General features: G+C 47.7%; 1 protein-coding gene across 2 annotated transcripts in view; it reads right to left on the bottom strand.

Moving 5' to 3' along the window:
• LOC128688316 (frizzled-1-like) overlaps positions 1–22,909 on the bottom strand; it is a 76,388-nt gene extending 53,479 nt beyond the window's left edge. Inside the window, exon 1 of one of the 2 annotated variants that reach the window (XM_070082371.1) lies at positions 22,673–22,909. In XM_070082371.1, coding sequence (XP_069938472.1) covers positions 22,673–22,775 — 103 coding nt within the window. In that variant the 5' untranslated portion in view covers positions 22,776–22,909. The remainder of the gene's footprint in view (positions 1–22,672) is intronic. The other variant, XM_070082378.1, reaches the window with a different exon arrangement.
• Between the last annotated feature and the right edge of the window lie 401 nt (positions 22,910–23,310).

A 23,310-nucleotide genomic window follows, 5' to 3' on the forward strand; every position in this document is an offset into this window, starting at 1 on the left:
TAACCTTCAAAACAGGATAACCACAGCAGGATAACCATCACAACAGGATAGCCTTCATCACAGCAGAACACATACGAAGGTCAGTGACAACGAAATTACGGGCTGCGGATAGTACGTTGGACTGCGTACAGCCAGCAGTAACAGACCTTGATCCTCCAGATAATTTAAATGCTTTATTGGCTCAATGTGGGCCATAAATAATCTCTGTATCTGTTCCGGTTCTCATCTCTCTCCCGCCCTGAACGAAGCCGTCAACACTGTATAATACTTTAAGTAAGACAGCAAAAATAATTTAAAACCTGTCACCAATGGCACTATTTTCCTTGTTTTGGAAGTTCTCATTATTAACCCCGTCATTATCCTGGCTTTTGTGATATTTATTGTGTTTTTTCAAGGAAACATCAGCTGACATTATTACACCCAGATCTTTCACATACTCCTTTCATTTTGTTTGGTGATCTTCTTGCGTTTTGTATACAGTGTCTCTCTTGACTTCACTCTTTCCATATTTAAGTAATCGGAATTTGTCACTATCGAACGTCATGTTATTCTGCCCATTGGAAGATTTCGTTCACATCTTGTAATTTTTATCATGTCTACCCAGGTGATTTTCATGCCTATCCTGGTATCACCTGCAAATGATACGTAACTGTAGTGAATTTTTATCTATGCTATGAGGATCAGAAACAGTAAAGGCACCAGGACAGTGCCTTGGGGTGCTGAACTTTTTACTTTGTTTATGATAAGATGCAAACTCGATAAACAGCTGCAGCATCAATGTACCACGCAGAAACAAACGGGTATATACAGAGAATGATCGCAGTCAGCAGGACTCGATACTGCTACTGAGACGGATAAGATTCCCAGGCAGCGCTCTTATCCACTCGGCCACAAATGCCAAATAAGCTGGGCAGCCTGGTTCACAAGCCATGTTTCTTTCCCAGCCCGGGCACGTGGCTCAGTGGATAAGATCGCTGCCAGGGAATCTTGTCTGTCTCAGTAGCAGTATCGAGTTCTGCTGACTGCGATCTTTCTCTGTAAACAGCTGCAAATGTAGACATGATATGGCCCAAGAGGCCAAACATCAGTGATACCCATCAACGTACTCTAGACTGGGTAGTTAGGAGCAGTCTCTCGACCCCTGCGAGTACAAATCTCTAAGTACAAATTGGTGAGTACCTACATACACACACACGCACATACGCGACCTACGTTAGGCACGCGCAGGGGTCGCAAGGGTGAGGGCGAGTCTATGTGCGATGCGCTATCTTGGATGTGGGTCACGCGCAAGCGCTGTGCACCTGTTTATCCCTCGATCGCTTACGCTTATAATCAGGTTTATCGCTCGATCGCCCCGCGGTGATAATAACTTTGTCCAGAGCAAAACTTAAAGCTGAAACTCTGAGAAACAGAGTAAGGCAGAGAGCTCATCCAGAGGTAAGCTTAGTCATCTGGGTCTTCAGTAAAGCTTCATTAATATGACCTACTGCTGGTCACAACACTCAACATAAATTATGTATGTATGTATATATATATATATATATATATATATATATATATATATATATATATATATATATATATATATATATATATACACACACACACACACACACACACAGAGGAGCGCGTGTCCCATTTTTCACCTTGTCTTACAACGATTCTGGTGGGGTCATCGCCCCCGCGGCCCGTTCGAAGACCAGATTTCTCAATTGCTGGTTTGATTGGCCAGGCTGCTGGTGCCAGCTGCATGCAGTCCAACGGCTAATCAGGAAATGACTTGAGGAACTTGTCCAGTTCCCGCTTGAAGACAGTGATTTTATTGATAAATTCCCCTTATGTACGGAGGGAGGGAGCTGAAGAGTCGCGGACCTCTGACGTTCGAATTCTCTTTTAGTGTGCTCGTCGCGTGCCTGCCTTTTATTGGAGGTATTTTGCAACTTTTGCCAAGTCTCTCGCTTTCATACTGGGTGATCTCGGTGTGCAGGTTTGGGACCAGTCCCTCCAGGATTTTCCAGGTGGAAATTATGATGTACCTTTCTCGCCTACGTTCCAGAGAACACAATTCATAAGACTTCAACCATTTCCCAAAAATTCACATGTGTGACTGAATTTACAGGGCCAGTGAAGGTTTCCTGTACGTTTTCTACCATTGCAATCTCCTTCGCCTGGAAGAAGGCAGTTAGTATACAGCAGTACTCCAGCCTGGAGAGAACAAGTGACTCAAAGATTATCATCATGGGCTTGGCATTTCTTGAATGTTCTAGTTGTATATATTTTGGTAGAATTACCGACAATATGTAAAGTAAAAGGACACAAGTGCAACTAATGTGGCATTTTATTGTGGCAACGTTTCGCTCTCCAGGAGCTTTGTCAAGCCTGGAGAGCGAGACGTTGCCACAATAAAATGTCACATTAGTTGCACTTGTGTCCTTTTACTTTACAGTGTTGTAGTTATCGAGGCTACCTTTATCCTTGCAGTAGCGATAGCAACATTGTTGTGATCTATCAGTGTAAGATCTTCTGACATCATTACTCCTAAGTTTCCTACATGGAACTTGAACCCTGGCGAATGATTCCAGTTTGTCTTGTACTTCGTATGTCTGAATGTCCTCCATTCTTCCTTAGTGGTGCAACTGAAACACATCCTCAGTGAACATCCCACTGTTGTCAGAGGCCCACTGGAAAACTTGATTTGTATCTGCTTGAAGATTTGCTGTGTCCTCCATGAAGGCAGCTCTCATGGAAATTCTGGCGTCATCGGTAAAGGATGTTATAGTGCTATAATTTATTTCATTGTCTATGTCAGCTATAAGAATGAGAAACAGAAAACAGGGCGAGTACTGTGTCTCTCAAGGAACAGAGTTTCACTGTGGCAACCTCCGACTTCACTCTATATACTACTGTTCTCCGGGTTCTCTTTGGTAAGAAGTTCTCTGGAACGTTGAAGTCTTATGACTTGTGTTCTCTGGAACGTAGGCGAGAAGGGTACATCATAATTTCCACCTACTTTTAGCAGTTCTCCCTTTTGCAGGCATTTTGTGCACAATCACACCATGGCCGCATGTTTGACAGATTCTGCAAAATCAGTTTACACTAGTACACCAGTATTTGCCCAATGCATGCACGATCATGTCGTAATGGTCTAGCAATTGCAAACAGGAGCGACCTGTTCCAAACTCATGTTAGCAGCGCTGTATAGCCCTTGTGGCTTAGCGCTTCTTCTTTTTGATTATAATAATAATCCAAACTCATGCTGCCCTGGATCGTACAACTGTTGCCATTCCATGTGATTAACAATCTTAAAAATATATTGTGTGAATTTAGCGCTACTGTATTTTCAATTACTTTACTGCCACTTTTGTGAGGTGGTGCTATACTGGAGGTTCGTAATGAGATATATTCAAAATTGCTTTGAAATTCGTTATTCAGAGTAATCTTTAGCAGGAATAGAATTTGTGTGGCCCACCTTGTTTATTGTGTTATGGTCACAGATCGGGCCGCGGGGGCGTTGATCCCCGGAACTCTCTCCAGGTAAACTCCAGGTACTGTGTGATGGACTCGAGGCTGTTGACATGTCTGCACGACCTTGTGTTCTTCAATGGGAATCATATTTACACTGGATCATTTTTAAATCTTAAAACTGAAGATTATTGCAAGCTTAATAAGCTGATTTACGTTCCCGACACAAAGTTAGACTTTTACAAAGAACAAAAAGGCACAATACCGTGACTGGAACAATACACAAATAACCCGCACATAGGAGAGAGAGGATATTAGACGACGTTTCGGTCCGACTTAGACCATTTACAAAGTCATACAGACTTTTACAGTTATTTTACGCACTAAGAAATGTGTAAATTCCTTAGGTTAAGCCAAAAAACAGGTCAAAGTACACGGTGAAGATTTTAGGTCATACGTTACCTTTGATGAGTTTCAAGAGTCTTTCAATTCCCGGAGCCCGGCCATGGGCCAGGCTCGTTGCGTAAGACTGAAATATTGAAAATGTAAATAAACTGTATAAAACACAGGAGAAAAGAAAATCTAAGTATATTGTATACTAAATCTAAGCAGTGTATACTGAAGTATACTGTATACAAGTAGGTGTCAAGGTTTACCTCTTATATTGCATGTTCCCGAGACACAATGTAACGACCATCAATCCTGCCAGAGTGCAAAATATTTACTAGCCTTTCGTTTGACACTAATGAGATAGGAAGGTAGTAGTAGCCCCCTGGGTAGTTACTATCTATCACACTAACGACTACTGCATCAAGGTAGCTAGATAAGCTTCAGGTAAACTATTAGGCCAGTGGGGAACCTCCAATAAGCCGGAGGGAAACTTCAGTTAAGCCATGAACACATGAGGTGAGGAGGGTGAGGGAGTTCGAACCAGTACCAGAGCTATGAAAATCAATATGGTCACTTAGCAACCATAGAGCCCAGCCTTTTATACACTGAGGTGGTGTCGTGTGACACTGTGCACTCTGAGGTGGTGTCGTGTGACACTGTGCACTCTGAGGTGGTGTCGTGTGACACTGTGTACTCTGAGGTGGTGTCGTGTGACACTGTGCAGCCTGAAGTGGTGTGGTGTCACACTGTGCACCCTGAAGTGGTATCGTGTGCTACAATGTGCACCCTGAGGTGGTGTCGTGTGCTACAATGTGCACCCTGAGGTGGTGTCGTGTGCTACAATGTGCACCCTGAGGTGGTGTCGTGTGCTACAATGTGCACCCTGAGGTGGTGTCGTGTGCTACAATGTGCAACCTGAGGTGTGTGTGACACTGCACACTGAGGTGGTGTCGTGTGACACTACTCACCATGAGGTGGTGTGTGACACTGTGCACCCTGAAGTGGTGTGGTGTCACACTGTGCACCCTGAGGTAGTGTCGTGTGCTACAATGTGCACTCTGAGGTAGTGTCGTGTGACACTACTCACCCTGAGGTGGTGTGTGACAATGTGCACCTTGAGGTATCGTGTGACACTGTGCACCCTGAGGTGCACCCTGAAGTGTCGTGTGACACTGTGCACCCTGAGGTGTCGTGTGACACTGTGCACCCCGAGGTGGTGCCGTGTGACGCCGTACACACCGAGGTGGTGTCGTGTGACACTGTGCACACCGAGGTGTCGTGTGACACTGTGCACACCGAGGTGTCGTGTGACACTGTGCACACCGAGGTGTCGTGTGACACTGTGCACACCGAGGTGTCGTGTGACACTGTGCACACCGAGATGTCGTGTGACACTGTGCACACCGAGATGTCGTGTGACACTGTGCACACCGAGGTGTCGTGTGACACTGTGCACACCGAGGTGGTGTCGTGTGACACTGTGCACACCGAGGTGGTGTCGTGTGACACTGTGCACACCGAGGTGGTGTCGTGTGACACTGTGCACACCGAGGTGGTGTCGTGTGACACTGTGCACACCGAGGTGGTGTCGTGTGACACTGTGCACACCGAGGTGGTGTCGTGTGACACTGTGCACACCGAGGTGGTGTCGTGTGACACTGTGCACACCGAGGTGGTGTCGTGTGACACTGTGCACACCGAGGTGGTGTCGTGTGACACTGTGCACACCGAGGTGGTGTCGTGTGACACTGTGCACACCGAGGTGGTGTCGTGTGACACTGTGCACACCGAGGTGGTGTCGTGTGACACTGTGCACACCGAGGTGGTGTCGTGTGACACTGTGCACACCGAGGTGGTGTCGTGTGACACTGTGCACACCGAGGTGGTGTCGTGTGACACTGTGCACACCGAGGTGGTGTCGTGTGACACTGTGCACACCGAGGTGGTGTCGTGTGACACTGTGCACACCGAGGTGGTGTCGTGTGACACTGTGCACACCGAGGTGGTGTCGTGTGACACTGTGCACACCGAGGTGGTGTCGTGTGACACTGTGCACACCGAGGTGGTGTCGTGTGACACTGTGCACACCGAGGTGGTGTCGTGTGACACTGTGCACACCGAGGTGGTGTCGTGTGACACTGTGCACACCGAGGTGGTGTCGTGTGACACTGTGCACACCGAGGTGGTGTCGTGTGACACTGTGCACACCGAGGTGGTGTCGTGTGACACTGTGCACACCGAGGTGGTGTCGTGTGACACTGTGCACACCGAGGTGGTGTCGTGTGACACTGTGCACACCGAGGTGGTGTCGTGTGACACTGTGCACACCGAGGTGGTGTCGTGTGACACTGTGCACACCGAGGTGGTGTCGTGTGACACTGTGCACACCGAGGTGGTGTCGTGTGACACTGTGCACACCGAGGTGGTGTCGTGTGACACTGTGCACACCGAGGTGGTGTCGTGTGACACTGTGCACACCGAGGTGGTGTCGTGTGACACTGTGCACACCGAGGTGGTGTCGTGTGACACTGTGCACACCGAGGTGGTGTCGTGTGACACTGTGCACACCGAGGTGGTGTCGTGTGACACTGTGCACACCGAGGTGGTGTCGTGTGACACTGTGCACACCGAGGTGGTGTCGTGTGACACTGTGCACACCGAGGTGGTGTCGTGTGACACTGTGCACACCGAGGTGGTGTCGTGTGACACTGTGCACACCGAGGTGGTGTCGTGTGACACTGTGCACACCGAGGTGGTGTCGTGTGACACTGTGCACACCGAGGTGGTGTCGTGTGACACTGTGCACACCGAGGTGGTGTCGTGTGACACTGTGCACACCGAGGTGGTGTCGTGTGACACTGTGCACACCGAGGTGGTGTCGTGTGACACTGTGCACACCGAGGTGGTGTCGTGTGACACTGTGCACACCGAGGTGGTGTCGTGTGACACTGTGCACACCGAGGTGGTGTCGTGTGACACTGTGCACACCGAGGTGGTGTCGTGTGACACTGTGCACACCGAGGTGGTGTCGTGTGACACTGTGCACACCGAGGTGGTGTCGTGTGACACTGTGCACACCGAGGTGGTGACACCGTACACACCGAGGTGGTGTCGTGTGACACTGTGCACACCGAGGTGGTGTCGTGTGACACTGTGCACACCGAGGTGGTGTCGTGTGACACTGTGCACACCGAGGTGGTGTGTGACACCGTACACACCGAGGTGGTGTCGTGTGACACTGTGCACACTGGGGTGGTGTCGTGTGACACTGTGCACACTGAGGTGGTGTCGTGTGACACTGTGCACACTGAGGTGGTGTCGTGTGACACCGTACACACTGAGGTGGTGTCGTGTGACACTGTGCACACTGGGGTGGTGTCGTGTGACACTGTGCACACTGAGGTGGTGCCGTGTGACACTGTGCACACTGGCCATAGCCCCGCCAAGAGCCATGTTGATACAGTGTTCTCTTATTGTACCCACCGCACCCCAGCTTTATTGTACCCACCGAACCCTTGTTTTTAACTGGGTTTATTTCGCACTTTCTCCCTTATCTCTCACTTCAGTATTTTATTATGGCAGTGTGCAGATTTGGGACCAGGTCCTCGAGTACTTTCCAGGTGTGTGTATATATATATATATATATATATATATATATATATATATATATATATATATATATATATATATATATATATATATATATATATATGATGCATCTCTCTTTCCTCTGCTCCAGTAAGTACATATTTAGGACTGAGAAATTTAAATGCTTTATTGGCCCTATGCAGACAGTAAACGATCTCTGCATCTGCTCCAACTCTGATGTCTCTTCTGCACTAAACAGTGTTGTCTGGGCACTATTTCCCTTGTTTTGAAAGTTCTCATCTCTGTGGTGACATTTGCCTTATTGAGTTCTTTCAAAGAAAGGTCAGCTGACATAATTACTTCCAGGTGTTTCACATGTGCCTTTCGTTCTCTCTGACGACACTCTTGAGTTTTGTATATAGTGCTCCGTTTGAGTTCTTCATTCTTTCCATACCTAAGCAGCTGGAACTTATCACCACTGAACATCATGGTGTTCTCCACTGCCCACTGGAAAACCCTGCTTAAGTCTTCCTGTAATTTTTCTGTCTTTTCTACCGTAGTGACTTTCATGCTTATTTTAGTGTCATCTATAAATGATACAAAACTGTAACGGGTGTTTTTTTAACTATGTCTGCTATGAGAAACAGCAGAGGAGCCAAGACAATGCCTTGGGGCAATGAGCATTTTACCTCGCTGGTTATAACGTTACTTTTCTGGCCATATCAGCACATACCATGGTTACACCAGCAAGATAACACACACCAGTATATACCATGGTTACGCCAGTAAGATAACCAGACTTCGGGTAAAGCACCTAAGATAGGAAGGGTGTAAGTTATGGAGCAGTTCCCTTGAGATAACAATCTGACTCTGACCTCCCTGACCTGCCTCGCCGCATTTTTAAAAAACGAATTTCTTATTGACAGAGGTCGTGCTTGTGTGGGAGTGAGGGAGTTTGTGTGGGAGTGAGGGAGCTAGTGAGAGGGAGGGAGAAAGATTGAGAGGAAGCTTTGGAAGATAGGGAGGGAGGATAGGGATGAGGTAAGTAACGTGAAAGATAGGGAGAACCCATGTATGACCCAGGAGACCAGACACCTGCACGACCCAGGATAGCCAGGACACCTGCACAACCCAGGAGACCAGACACCTGCACGACCCAGGATAGCCAGGACATCTGCACGACCCAGGGTAGCTAGGGCACCTGCACGACCCAGAAGACCAGGAAACCTGCATGACCCAGTACACCTGCACGACCAAAGAAACCAGGACACCTGCACGACCCAGTAATCTCAGATTTCGAAATACGTGTTTATATGAAATTCCAGAAATACTGCAAGGCACAGCCGAGTGAGTGACACATCTGTGTAACACATGTCTGTGTGACACATCTGAGTGAGCGACACATCTGAGTGAGCGACACATCTCTGTGGATGAATGGTTCAGAGAACCGACATGTTGATAAATTAGACACATATGCAACTCTTGGGTATCTTTATTGAGGAAACGTTTCCTCAATAAAGATACCCAAGAGTTGCATATGTGTCTAATTTATCGACATATCTCTGAGCGACCGACACATCACCTTGTTACAGTAACGTGTCACACACTATATATGACGCCACCACTATCTGTCATCAGTCTACCACTATAGTCTGCCACCACTGTCAGCCAACACAGTATGCCATCAGTCTGCATCCACTGTTTGCCATTATTGTGCACCACCACTGTCTACCACCACTGTCTACCACCACTGTCTGCCACCACTGTCTGCCACCACTGTCTGCCACCACTGTCTGCCACCACTGTCTACCACCACTGTGCCACCAACGTAATGTTGAAGGTAAATTCTTTTCTAAGGATATCTTGTATATCACACTGCGAAAATCTTGAGTCTTCAAGACGTGAAAATGTTAAATATCGCAGCCCGGCCATGGGCCAGGCTTGTCCGGTGTTTGCCTGATCAACCAGGCTCTTACTGCCGGCGCCCAGCTGCTCCACGCAGCCATCACAGCCTGGTTGATCTGGCACCTGGCAGACATACATGTCCAATTTCCTCTTAAAAACTTCTACATTTATACCGGCAATGTTTCTGATCTTTTATGGTGGAGTGTTAAAGAGTCTGGGACCACGCACGTTGATACAAGGCTCTCTTATTCGGACCATGGATGTTGATACAGTGTTCTCTTATTGTGCCCTGGGGTGTTGATACAAGCTTCTCTTATTGTGCCTATGACAGCCCCGTTTTTCACTGGGTATATTCAACAATTCCTCTCATATCTCTCGTACCAGTGTGTTTTTATAGCGGTGTGCAGATTTGGGACAAGAGCCTCAAGAAGAGAAGGGTGGTGGCGGTGGTACCATGTTCGCCTAGTGCTGGGTACCATAGGTAGTTGCTATATTTGCTAATGGTTAATTTAAGAAAGTCTACCGTGATGGTATGACCACTAGTCTCTGATACTGGTACAGACATGCTTTCTAATCCTGGCTAAAACAGCACGTTAGGAACAATGGTAATGGCTGAGCAGGTGGGAGAGGCTGGGATTATTGTAAGGATACTGGGCACGTACTGACCACTGCCCCAACCAGCAAGTCTCCCAATTGTACGAAATGAGCACTGGCAATGACCTCAGAAGGTGAAGGTTCAACGTGGTTTATTGTGTTTTATTTGACGCTGGTTAGAGGGGGGAGAGGGGGTAGGGAAGGGGGGAAGGAGGGAGGAGAGGGGTTTAGTGGGCCGCGAATAACAACAGCATGGATAAACAGGCAGCCCGGCCTGGCCTGGCAGGGTTTAACAATACCTCGATACTGATCACAGGACCACCAACACTCACACCTGGGATCACCACCAACACTCACACCTGGGATCACCACCAACACTCACACCTGGGATCACCACCAACACTCACACCTGGGATCACCACCAACACTCACACCTGGGATCACCACCAACACTCACACCTGGGATCACCACCAACACTCACACCTGGGATCACCACCAACACTCACACCTGGGATCACCACCAACACTCACACCTGGGATCACCACCAACACTCACACCTGGGATCACCACCAACACTCACACCTGGGATCACCACCAACACTCACACCTGGGATCACCACCAACACTCACACCTGGGATCACCACCAACACTCACACCTGGGATCACCACCAACACTCACACCTGGGATCACCACCAACACTCACACCTGGGATCACCACCAACACTCACACCTGGGATCACCACCAACACTCACACCTGGGATCACCACCAACACTCACACCTGGGATCACCACCAACACTCACACCTGGGATCACCACCAACACTCACACCTGGGATCACCACCAACACTCACACCTGGGATCACCACCAACACTCACACCTGGGACCACCACCAACACTCACACCTGGGACCACCACCAACACTCACACCTGGGACCACCACCAACACTCACACCTGGGACCACCACCAACACTCACACCTGGGACCAACAACACTCACACCTGGGACCACCACCAACACTCACACCTTCGACCACCACCAACACTCACACCTTCGACCACCACCAACACTCACACCTTCGACCACCACCAACACTCACACCTGGGATCACCACCAACACTCACACCTGGGATCACCACCAACACTCACACCTGGGATCACCACCAACACTCACACCTGGGACCACCACCAACACTCACACCTGGGACCAACAACACTCACACCTGGGACCACCACCAACACTCACACCTGGGACCACCACCAACACTCACACCTGGGACCACCACCAACACTCACACCTGGGACCACCACCAACACTCACACCTGGGATCACCACCAACACTCACACCTGGGATCACCACCAACACTCACACCTGGGATCACCACCAACACTCACACATGGGATCACCACCAACACTCACACATGGGATCACCACCAACACTCACACCTGGGACCACCACCAACACTCACACCTGGGACCACCACCAACACTCACACCTGGGACCACCACCAACACTCACACCTGGGACCACCACCAACACTCACACCTGGGACCACCACCAACACGCACACCTGGGACCACCACCAACACTCACACCTGGGACCACCACCAACACTCACACCTGGGACCACCACCAACACTCACACCTGGGACCACCACCAACACTCACACCTGGGACCACCACCAACACTCATACCTGGGACCACCACCAACACTCACACCTGGGACCACCACCAACACTCACACCTGGGACCACCACCAACACTCACACCTGGGACCACCACCAACACTCACACCTGGGACCACCACCAACACTCACACCTGGGACCACCACCAACACTCACACCTGGGACCACCACCAACACTCACACCTGGGATCACCCCCAACACTCACACCTGGGACCACCACCAACACTCACACCTGGGACCACCACCAACACTCACACCTGGGACCACCACCAACACTCACACCTGGGACCACCACCAACACTCACACCTGGGATCACCACCAACACTCACACCTGGGATCACCACCAACACTCACACCTGGGACCACCACCAACACTCACACCTGGGACCACCACCAACACTCACACCTGGGACCACCACCAACACTCACACCTGGGACCACCACCAACACTCACACCTTCGACCACCACCAACACTCACACCTTCGACCACCACCAACACTCACACCTGGGATCACCACCAACACTCACACCTGGGATCACCACCAACACTCACACCTGGGATCACCACCAACACTCACACCTGGGATCACCACCAACACTCACACCTGGGATCACCACCAACACTCACACCTGGGATCACCACCAACACTCACACCTGGAACCACCACCAACACTCACACCTGAGACCACCACCAACACTCACACCTGGGACCACCACCAACACTCACACCTGGGACCAACAACACTCACACCTGGGACCACCACCAACACTCACACCTGGGACCACCACCAACACTCACACCTTCGACCACCACCAACACTCACACCTGGGATCACCACCAACACTCACACCTGGGATCATCACCAACACTCACACATGGGATCACCACCAACACTCACACATGGGACCACCACCAACACTCACACCTGGGACCACCACCAACACTCACACCTGGGACCACCACCAACACTCACACCTGGGACCACCACCAACACTCACACCTGGAACCACCACCAACACTCACACCTGGAACCACCACCAACACTCACACCTGGAACCACCACCAACACTCACACCTGGAACCACCACCAACACTCACACCTGGAACCACCACCAACACTCACACCTGGAACCACCACCAACACTCACACCTGGAACCACCACCAACACTCACACCTGGAACCACCACCAACACTCACACCTGGAACCACCACCAACACTCACACCTGGGACCACTACCAACACTCACACCTGGGACCACCACCAACACTCACACCTGGGACCACCACCAACACTCACACCTGGGACCACCACCAACACTCACACCTGGGACCACCACCAACACTCACACCTGGGACCACCACCGACACTCACACCTGGGACCACCACCAACACTCACACCTGGGACCACCACCAACACTCACACCTGGGACCACCACCAACACTCACACCTGGGACCACCACCAACACTCACACCTGGGACCACCACCAACACTCACACTCAGGAGCACCACCAACACTCACACCTGGGACCACCACCAACACTCACACCTGGGACCACCACCAACACTCACACCTGGGACCACCACCAACACTCACACCTGGGACCACCACCAACACTCACACCTGGGACCACCACCAACACTCACACCTGGGACCACCACCAACACTCACACCTGGGACCACCACCAACACTCACACCTTATGTTACCACTAATTATAGTGACACAGCCTAGCTAGTACCGGCTCTATACTTTGCTATACCTTTGATGAGTTCCGAGAGTTCTTCTACTCCCAGAGCCCGGCCATTGGCCAGTCTCGTCTGGTACGATCATGCCAGCCGTTAGAAACAGCCTAATTGAACATACAAGTAAATGTGGTATCACTCCTGGCTGTAACTGTCGAACGACAACAATCGAAATTGTCCCTTACCTGCTGCTAGAGGCTTGACAGACGGCGCACAGTAACCCCATTAAAATATGGGTGCCATGAGTTAACTAAGACTTCACCCCCCCCCCATTCAAAAGATCACTTAACTGCCATTACAACCCTAGTTGTCCTTATGAGGTAAGTTCAAGTCAGTTCCTGATCAGACAGGCTTTGGTGCCTATGTTGGACTTCTTTCGTTCACATTTCCGACATGTGGGGTAGCGGGCCTCCAGCAGCAACAGCCTGGTTAACCAGGCAAGCATCAGACGAGCCGTCCTAGCATTATATCTCTCTCTACAGACAATACTGGAATTTATATAAGCGACAGCCACTGAGGACGCAACAAATCTTCCAGGTAATTTTTAAGTCTTCCAGAGTGTCGTGGACAACAATACGATATTCAGTGAGGACAAATTTATTTACTCCGCTATAGAATAACAAAATATGATAAACCTCAAGCAAGACAATTGAGGAAAAGAAGAATGTGAAGGACCTGGGAGTCATAATGTCAAAAGAGCTACATTAAACAGGGAGCAATCAGATTGGGGGACCCATTACAAGTAACAAGACACAAAGTTAATACTACTGACGTTTTTATTCACCCACTACATAGGTTACACAGATGAGGGAACAAATATATCCGAACCTGGCCCAAGACCGGGCTCTGGTGACCAACTTTACCGATGACACTAAGATATGCGGATCACACCTCTGACGAGGACCCTAGATAGTTGAAGGATGACCTGAGTACTTGATAAGTAAGACATGTGCAGCAATTAGGTATCTTTATTCCGAAACGTATCGCCTACACAGCAGGCTTCTTCAGTCGAGTACAAAAGAGGCAGCAGAAGTAACAGAAAGACGATGTAATGAGTCCATCACTATTCTCTTGCCTCTTCTGTACTCGACTGAAGGAGCCTGCTGTGTAGGCGAAAAGTTTGGGAATAAAGATGCCTCACTATTGCATATGTCAGGAAGAGAGACATTTGAAAACTAAATATAACAGAGCTTAGTCAAACTGAATAAAATAAAAAGATTTAGGAGTTCTGGTTAGCAGAAATATCAAGAAGAATGAATAAGAGAAACCCAAAGTTCATAATTCAACTTTATATATCCTTGGTGAGACGCAATATACATTACTTAGTTCAGTTCTGGTCTCCAGAGAACAGAATATACAGACAAGGTGACGAAGTGTCTTCAGTCTAACATCCTACGATGATAGGATGAAGGTACTTCATCCTACGATGATAGACAGAAGGTACTTCATCCTACAATGATAGACAGAAGGTACTTCATCCTACGATGATAGACAGAAGGTACTTCATCCTACGATGATAGACAGAAGGTACTTCATCCTACGGTGATAGAGAGTACTTCATCCTACGATGATAGACAGAGTACTTCATCCTACGATGATAGACAGAAGGTACTTCACCCTACGATGATAGACAGAGGGTACTTCATCCTACGATGATAGACAGAAGGTACTTCATCCTACGATGATAGACAGAAGGTACTTCATCCTACGATGATAGGATGAAGGCCCTGAATTTACACTCTCTGGAACGAGGTAAACTTGTGGTGAATATGACTGAAATGTAGAAATGGAAAACGGGAATAAAGGGGCTATAAACAACGTGCTGAGAGCATCTAACAAGACTCACAACAATGGTCTCAGGTTGGATAAATTTAGATTTAGAAAGGAAATAGGAAGGTGCCAGTTTAGCAACAGAGTTGTAGATAAATGAGAAACTCACAAGTAGCATCACTGAAGCGAGAAGTTTGAATAGCTTCAAATACAGGTGGTAGGTGTACATGACTGTGATGCTGGGTATCAACTGCAACGTAGGCGACAAAGATACATCATAATTTACACCTAGAACATCCTGGAGGGACTGATCCCACACCTGCACACCAGAATCACTCCTTGTGAAAGCAAGAGACTTGGCAGACGGTGCAAGATACTCTCAATGAAAGCATGGAGAGTGAGGAGTGCACTAAGAGAGAGCTCATTCAGTATCAGGGGTCTCCGACTCTTCAATGCCTTCCTTCCGTGCATAACAAACCTCTATCTTCAAAAGGGAACTGTACAGTTTCCTAAAATCAGTTCCTGACCCGCCGGGTGTGTTTCGTACGATGCAGGGAGCAGCAATAGCGTGGTTGATCATGTCGTGGAGGCATACCATCCTGGAAGGATCCTTTAGGTATCCTTCAAGTACTTCCAGAGTCCAGCCTGCCGATCCGGCTGGCGATCCTCTGGCCTACATATCCATCACAGCCTGGTTGATCTGCCACTTGACGGGTCCAGACCGACGCTGATCCAGGCTCAAGTGTATTGTAACGTAACCATTTATATGATACATAGTCGAAGCCTTCTTGATATACTGGTACTATATATACTGGTATACCAGCACTGTATATACTGGTATACTAGTACTGTTCATCTACAACACATACACTGGTATATCGGTGCAACATATCTTGCCACTTTCCAAGGCTCAGTTTCTGGATAATTAAAAACTGAAATCAGTTCAAGATGCAAATCATTGATTATTATACCTTTTATTCCTCTCTGTCTCTCTGCTCCAGAAACTGGAGAGAGGGAGAAGGGTGTCTCTTACAAGAACGGCGCCACAAGGAAACAGTAAGTCAGGAAGGCGGGTGGGGAGAGGGAGGGAGCCGCTTACAAGGGTTTTGGGACTCTGGCCAAGACTTTGATGCGAAACAAGCAACTCTGGAACACTGTCAGGCTTTATTCTGGGCACTAAGGGAATCACGGGTAAGGGAAAGGTGGGTGATGAGGGAGAGATAGAGACAGAATGATGATTCCAATACTGTGAAAACACATCACTACTAAGTGTCCTTATTGCCTCAATGTTTCCAGAACGGAGGAACTCAAAGCTGTCATTATTGAAAATCATGTTGTTGTGAGTGGCCTACTGGAAGACTGTTTATATCAGCTTGCAGGTTGGCTATGTTTTCAGTGGATGCCGCTCTCATACGAATTCTAGCATCGCCTGCTGATACAGTGCCATGATTGATGTCCACTGTCTTATGGGAAGAAGAAGAATAGCAGGAGAGGAGAGTGATAAACTCAAGTAAGACCTCGACAGACTACAGATGTGGTCAAACAAGCAGCTTCTCGAATTCAATCTATGTAAATGCAAATTCATACGATTTGAAAAACGGGAACACAGACCCAACACGGTAAATCCTCTCTCTTTTTTCCTAACATCCAGGATTGATAACAGATAAAAGAATAAAAAAAAAAGAGCTCTTCATACAAGCAAATGTCACGTCTGGAGGATTTACGGAAACACAAACAAGGGATTTTTTGGACAGTGAGATATGAATAAAAAATAATCATATTTACAGATGTGAGAGGATGAATAGTACACAAGGAACAAGTCTGTATGTACTAGCACATTCTGCTGCACCGAACTGCTGATACTACAAAACAAGAGAGTACAAGTTCAAGGTATCAAACTGGCGAACAAACCTAGTGATTATCCTTGTATATAAATCCCCGTCACACCAGCTGAGGGATTCACGGGAACAAACCTAGTGATTATCCTTGTATATACATCCCCGTCACACCAGCTGAGGGATTCACGGGAACAAACCTAGTGATTATCCTTGTATATACATCCCCGTCACACCAGCTGAGGGATTCACGGGACAAATGAGGATATAGACAACTGCCTTGAAAACCTCGGGAATTCTACACCAAATATTATCCTTCTTGGAGAGTTCAATCTTCCCAATGAGAAATGGACGCTGGTAAACAACAGTGTCGTACTAGAAATAGTGACAGGAAGTCTGAGAGCTTCCACAGACACATACACACAGCTAATGGCGCTTTGCGAAATAACGTCGAACCAACACGAAACGTGACCTACTGTACACGAAAATACACATGACCTGAGTTCACGAATAACGGAGACTCGATCATAGACATAATCACTAGTACAATATATTAATTTAACAATCTTATAGAAGTACAAAGGTCAAGAGAATGAACGAGAACATAGAAGAATGTACAGAAGAGCAGAAAGAGTTATTGAACTTGTAAAAAATATTTGAAATTTACATAAAGAACTAAAATCTAAATTTTGATACTACTGACACGGCAGAAACATAAACCTTGGAAGAAGCATGAAACAAAGACCAGGAAAATGCAGGAAACCTCGGTCATGGGCAGTGTCGGGGGGCACTGACCCCCGGAACACCCTCCTCCTCCTCCAGGTAGACACACACTGCACCTGGGTCGACCGCCTTAAGTTCCTAGTTTACATAGAAGGGCAATATACCACTAGCACAAGCATTCAGTATCCTCTGGAAGAGAGAACTTTAGTTACGTCGATGTGTCCAGTCCGTAAATCTTGAGAGATGTGGCGCTTATGTTGGAATCCGTGGTGCTGGCACCAACAGCCTGGGTGATCAGGCCATCCACCAGGAAGCATGGTCTGGGACCGGGCTCCTCGTGATCCTCTGAGTACTCTCCAGGTAGACCCCAGGTAGTCACTAATGGATTGGGTTAAGTTAAGCTGGGTTTAATTAGGTTGGGTTACCTAATGTAACGGTCAACAGGGAGTCGAGGTAAGCCAACCCAACCTAACCTAACCCAACTGAACCCAAACCAACTTAAGCTAACAAAACCTTTCCCAACTCTAACCAACCTACCCTAATCTAACTCGATATTAACCAACATAATCTATCCCTAACCATACCCTCTCCAGCTACCTAACCTAACCCTCTCCAGGTACCTAACCTAACTATACTTAAACTAACCTACCCTAACCATACTTAACCTAACCTAACCATACTTAACCTACCCTAACCATACTTAACCTACCCTAACCATACTTAACCTAACCTAACCATACTTAACCTAACCTAACCTACCCTAACCATACTTAACCTACCCTAACCATACTTAACCTAACCTAACCATACTTAACCTAACCTAACCTAACCATACTTAACCTACCCTAACCATACTTAACCTAACCTAACTTACCCTAACCATACTTAACCTAACCTAACCATACTTAACCTAACCTAACAATACTTAACCTAACCTAACTTACCCTAACCATACTTAACCTAACCTAACCATACTTAACCTACCCTAACCATACTTAACCTAACCATACTTAACCTAACCTAACCATACTTAACCTAACCTAACCATACTTAACCTAACCTAACCTACCCTAACCATACTTAACCTACCCTAACCATACTTAACCTAACCTAACTTACCCTAACCATACTTAACCTAACCTAACCTAACCATACTTAACCTAACCTAACCATACTTAACCTAACCTAACTTACCCTAACCATACTTAACCTAACCTAACCATACTTAACCTACCCTAACCATACTTAACCTAACCTAACCATACTTAACCTACCCTAACCATACTTAACCTAACCTAACCATACTTAACCTAACCTAACCATACTTAACCTAACCTAACCATACTTAACCTAACCTACCTAACCTAACCTAACAATCTACCCTAACATTTAAAACCAGAAATCTGTTTTGCCTAATAGGGACAAAACAAAATGATCTCTACTGCTAAAGTCACTTAACATTGTACACTTTAATCTATCAGTTACCATGGAAGCCCAGTGAGCAGCTCAGCTCAACACTGGTCAAGAATCCTTCAGTACATTATATACGACATATGTTAGGCCAAGCTTTGAGTCCGCTGCCCCAGCACAGAGCCCGCACCTGGTCATGCAGTTCAGAAACTCGAGAAGATCCAAAGGTTTGTAACCAGACTAGTGCCAGAACTGAGGGAAATGCACTATTAGGAATGGTTGAAGGAACTGAGCCTGACCATCTTTGAGGACAGGAGGACAAGGGGAGGAGGGGACTTGATTACTACATACAAAATCGTAAAAGGAATTGAGAGGGCTGATTGGGACAGATTGTTTGAATTAAGAGGACCAAGATCAAGGGAACACAGGTGGAAGTTGAAGACAGAGACGAGCCATATGTATGTCAGGAAGAATTTCTTTAGTCTCAGGGTGGTTGAAAAGTGGAATGGCTTGGATGAGGCACTGGTGGAGGCAAACATAATACACAGCTGCAAGAGTAGATATGATAATACCCAAGAGGACAGAAGTCAGCGATACTCATCAAGGCGGTCTGAGAGACGGGGCCTCCAGCTAAGTATCGACCCTGCCAAAGACAGATTGGTGAGTACACACACACACACACAACACACACACACACACAACACACACACACAACACACACACACAACACACACACACAACACACACACAACACACACAAACAACACACACAAACAACACACACAAACAACACACACAAACAACACACACAAACAACACAAACAACAAAATAACACACAAAACAAGCCAAGTGTCTATCGACAAGTGCTTTTGCCAGTTTGTACCTCCTACCACTATTACTACCAGTACACAGGCACACACAACTTGTGTAAGAGAATGTAATTTTGGTGTTGAGAACATGGTTGAGGGTGAGCACTCACACTTGAAGCAGCACCTTCCCCTCGCTCAAGTGGCACTCTACACCCTCCTCAGGCTGCGATGGTGGTGGTGGTGTTGTGGTGGTGGTAGGTGATGGTAGTGGTAGGTGATGGTAGTGGAGGTGTTGATGTTGTTGTAGTTGTTTTGTGGTGGTGGTAGGTAATGGTGGTGGTGTGGTGGCTGTGGTGGTGTCGGTGGTGGTGGTTATAGTGGTGGTGCTGTATGGTGACAAGCACTAATCTAAGAGTGCAGCATCTCTTCGACTTCGTCCTCTCCTCTCCTCTTCTCCCGTCTTCTTCTCCCTCTTACCCCAGCTCCACCTCCTCCACTCACCCCAGCTCCATCTCCTCCACTCACCCCAGCTCCACCTCCTCCACTCACCCAACCTCCACCTCCTCCACTCACCCCAGCTCCACCTCCTCCACTCACCCAACCTCCACCTCCTCCACTCACCCAACCTCCACCTCCTCCACTCACCCAACCTCCACCTCCTCCACTCACCCAACCTCCACCTCCTCCACTCACCCAACCTCCACCTCCTCCACTCACCCAACCTCCACCTCCTCCACTCACCCAACCTCCACCTCCTCCACTCACCCAACCTCCACCTCCTCCACTCACCCCAGCTCCACCTCCTCCACTCACCCAACCTCCACCTCCTCCACTCACCCAACCTCCACCTCCTCCACTCACCCAACCTCCACCTCCTCCACTCACCCAACCTCCACCTCCTCCACTCACCCCAGCTCCACCTCCTCCACTCACCCAACCTCCACCTCCTCCACTCACCCAACCTCCACCTCCTCCACTCACCCAACCTCCACCTCCTCCACTCACCCCAGCTCCACCTCCTCCACTCACCCAACCTCCACCTCCTCCACTCACCCAACCTCCACCTCCTCCACTCACCCCAGCTCCACCTCCTCCACTCACCCCCACCTCCATCTCCTCCACTCACCCAACCTCCACCTCCTCCACTCACCCCCACCTCCATCTCCTCCACTCACCCCAGCTCCACCTCCTCCACTCACCACACCTCCACCACCACACACACTCCACGACTCACAAAACATTATTGAGAAGAAACAAGAGACAGAGGGGAAAAAATAACTTGCCTCGGGGGTTCGTCATTTTACGACGCTGTAGTGTACTGTATCTTTGATGTTCTCTTGTTGGGGCCCCGTGAAGTGGGCTCTTGTTGGCCAGGGGTTAAGGGGCCAAGATGACAAGCTGAGGTTAAGAGGCCAGTACGAAGATGAGGGGAAGGTGACATAACCACGGCGAGTGTTTTGTTTACAGTGGTCTCCATGCAGCGAGTACCAACAACCTGAGTGACCAGGCTGTCAACAAGAGGAGTAAAACACTTGTACATTTGTGAATCTTTGTTGCGGAAACGTTTCGGTCCATCAATGCTGCACAAGTGAGAGAGCGAAACGTTGCCACAATGTCACATTAGTTGCATCTGTCTCCAAATAATTTACCAAACCAACAAGCTGAAGACTCAGTCACTTGTACAACACTGATGGACTGGAACGTTTTCGTAATAACATCTTGTCGGCATTTCTACCATTAACCATCAGCAAGAAACCTAACCTGAAACCACATTCCCTGGAAACATTCAGTGGTAGACAACAACAACATGGTGTTCAGCACCAGGTACACACAAATAGCAGCACTCACACCACTCAACTCCCTTCATATTGCTGGTTGTGCTCGACGTAGATCATGGTAATGTGTACTTAACACACAAGTGGGCAATTAGTACTGGAAATGAGACCTCGGTCTCATGCTTAAACTTAATAAAGGCGCAACTAAGAGAGGTCTTATAAGCGCATTACTTCAGGCCAGACATAACTAGGAGAGGAGGAGGAGCGTCCCTTAGATGTCTGTGTTTGTGATGGGAGACAGCCAGTGGAAGTTCACAGCACTGCAGTAATATAGTCATAAATAAGCGCAACATAACCATATGTAATCACACAAACCTCGGCATTACACTGAGCTCGGCTGATACTACGTAATCACACAAACCCTCTCATTACATTGTGTTTAGCTAATATTGAAAAAGAAACTTTATGACAACGCAGTATTAAGAGTGAAGTAACTCGTGGAACTGAAAGTGGAAGAGAAAAATGGGGAACAAGAACCAAGGAATTACCGGAAGAAAGTAAAGAGGGAGAGGGGAAATAATCGATAAAACAATACAAGAGATGCTGGACGTGACAGATGCAAAATGCAAAACCATACCAAAAAAAAAAAAGAGTCAGACAGAGAAGTTAATATCAATAAAGTAAATCTCGCGGGCGCTCGACATTAGAGGCTGAGACTCACTATGAGGCACAAGTGTGCTCTCACCTTGAAGATAAACCACTTTCTTGCATTGTCTGCCCCTTGTTTCACCTACGACTTTTAAAAGGAGCAGAGAACCTTGCAAGATGACTTACCTCTCGCCTGGACCCGACCCGGATGGATCTATCATTTCAGCAGAGCGCTAAACACCAGTGAGCAATGGGTAGCCTTACTACTACATTCTAAGCCAATGATATAAAGATTCCACTTTTGGTTCCACCTCACCGACAGCGAAAACACAGCTACTGTACCAGAAGACGGTCAGGGAACAGCAACAAATACACTCTAGCTGCACCCTTCTCAAGAACATCACGTTATCTGAGATCATTCATTCCTAGACTGACTCGATCATTCATACCCAGACTGACTCGAGTCTGGAGCGTGATCACACAACACACAAACCATAATGAAACGCAGTTAATTAACCAAATGAAATCTCTAACCCATAGCTAGCTCCAACTTCATCCTGTTCACCATTTGTATAAGTCATACCAATGAAGATTTAATAAAGATAATGCTAGGGAAGACATGTAAATGAGGAGAGGTAGGTACGACTCTCACCTCGTAAACAAATGTTGGAACTTTAACCTAACCATGTAACGACCCTTGAGAGGAAATATTAAAAAAAAAAGAAGGCCCTTGGCTTAACCAGTAATACTAACAAGCACACGAAGCAAGAAGTAAAAGGACAGCGAGAAAACACGAAATTGAAAAAAAAAACAAGTCAGAAAGCCAGAAACAAATACGTCATAAATAAAAGAAAATAAGAGAGGCAGCATGAAAGCGATACTACACTGGAGACCAAAACAAAATGGTAATTCCTCTTCAGTAAAATGTAGAGACACAACTGTCAGGGACCAGGA

The sequence above is a fragment of the Cherax quadricarinatus genome, chromosome 1 (assembly GCF_038502225.1).
Source record: "Cherax quadricarinatus isolate ZL_2023a chromosome 1, ASM3850222v1, whole genome shotgun sequence".
Classification (NCBI taxonomy): domain Eukaryota; kingdom Metazoa; phylum Arthropoda; class Malacostraca; order Decapoda; family Parastacidae; genus Cherax; species Cherax quadricarinatus.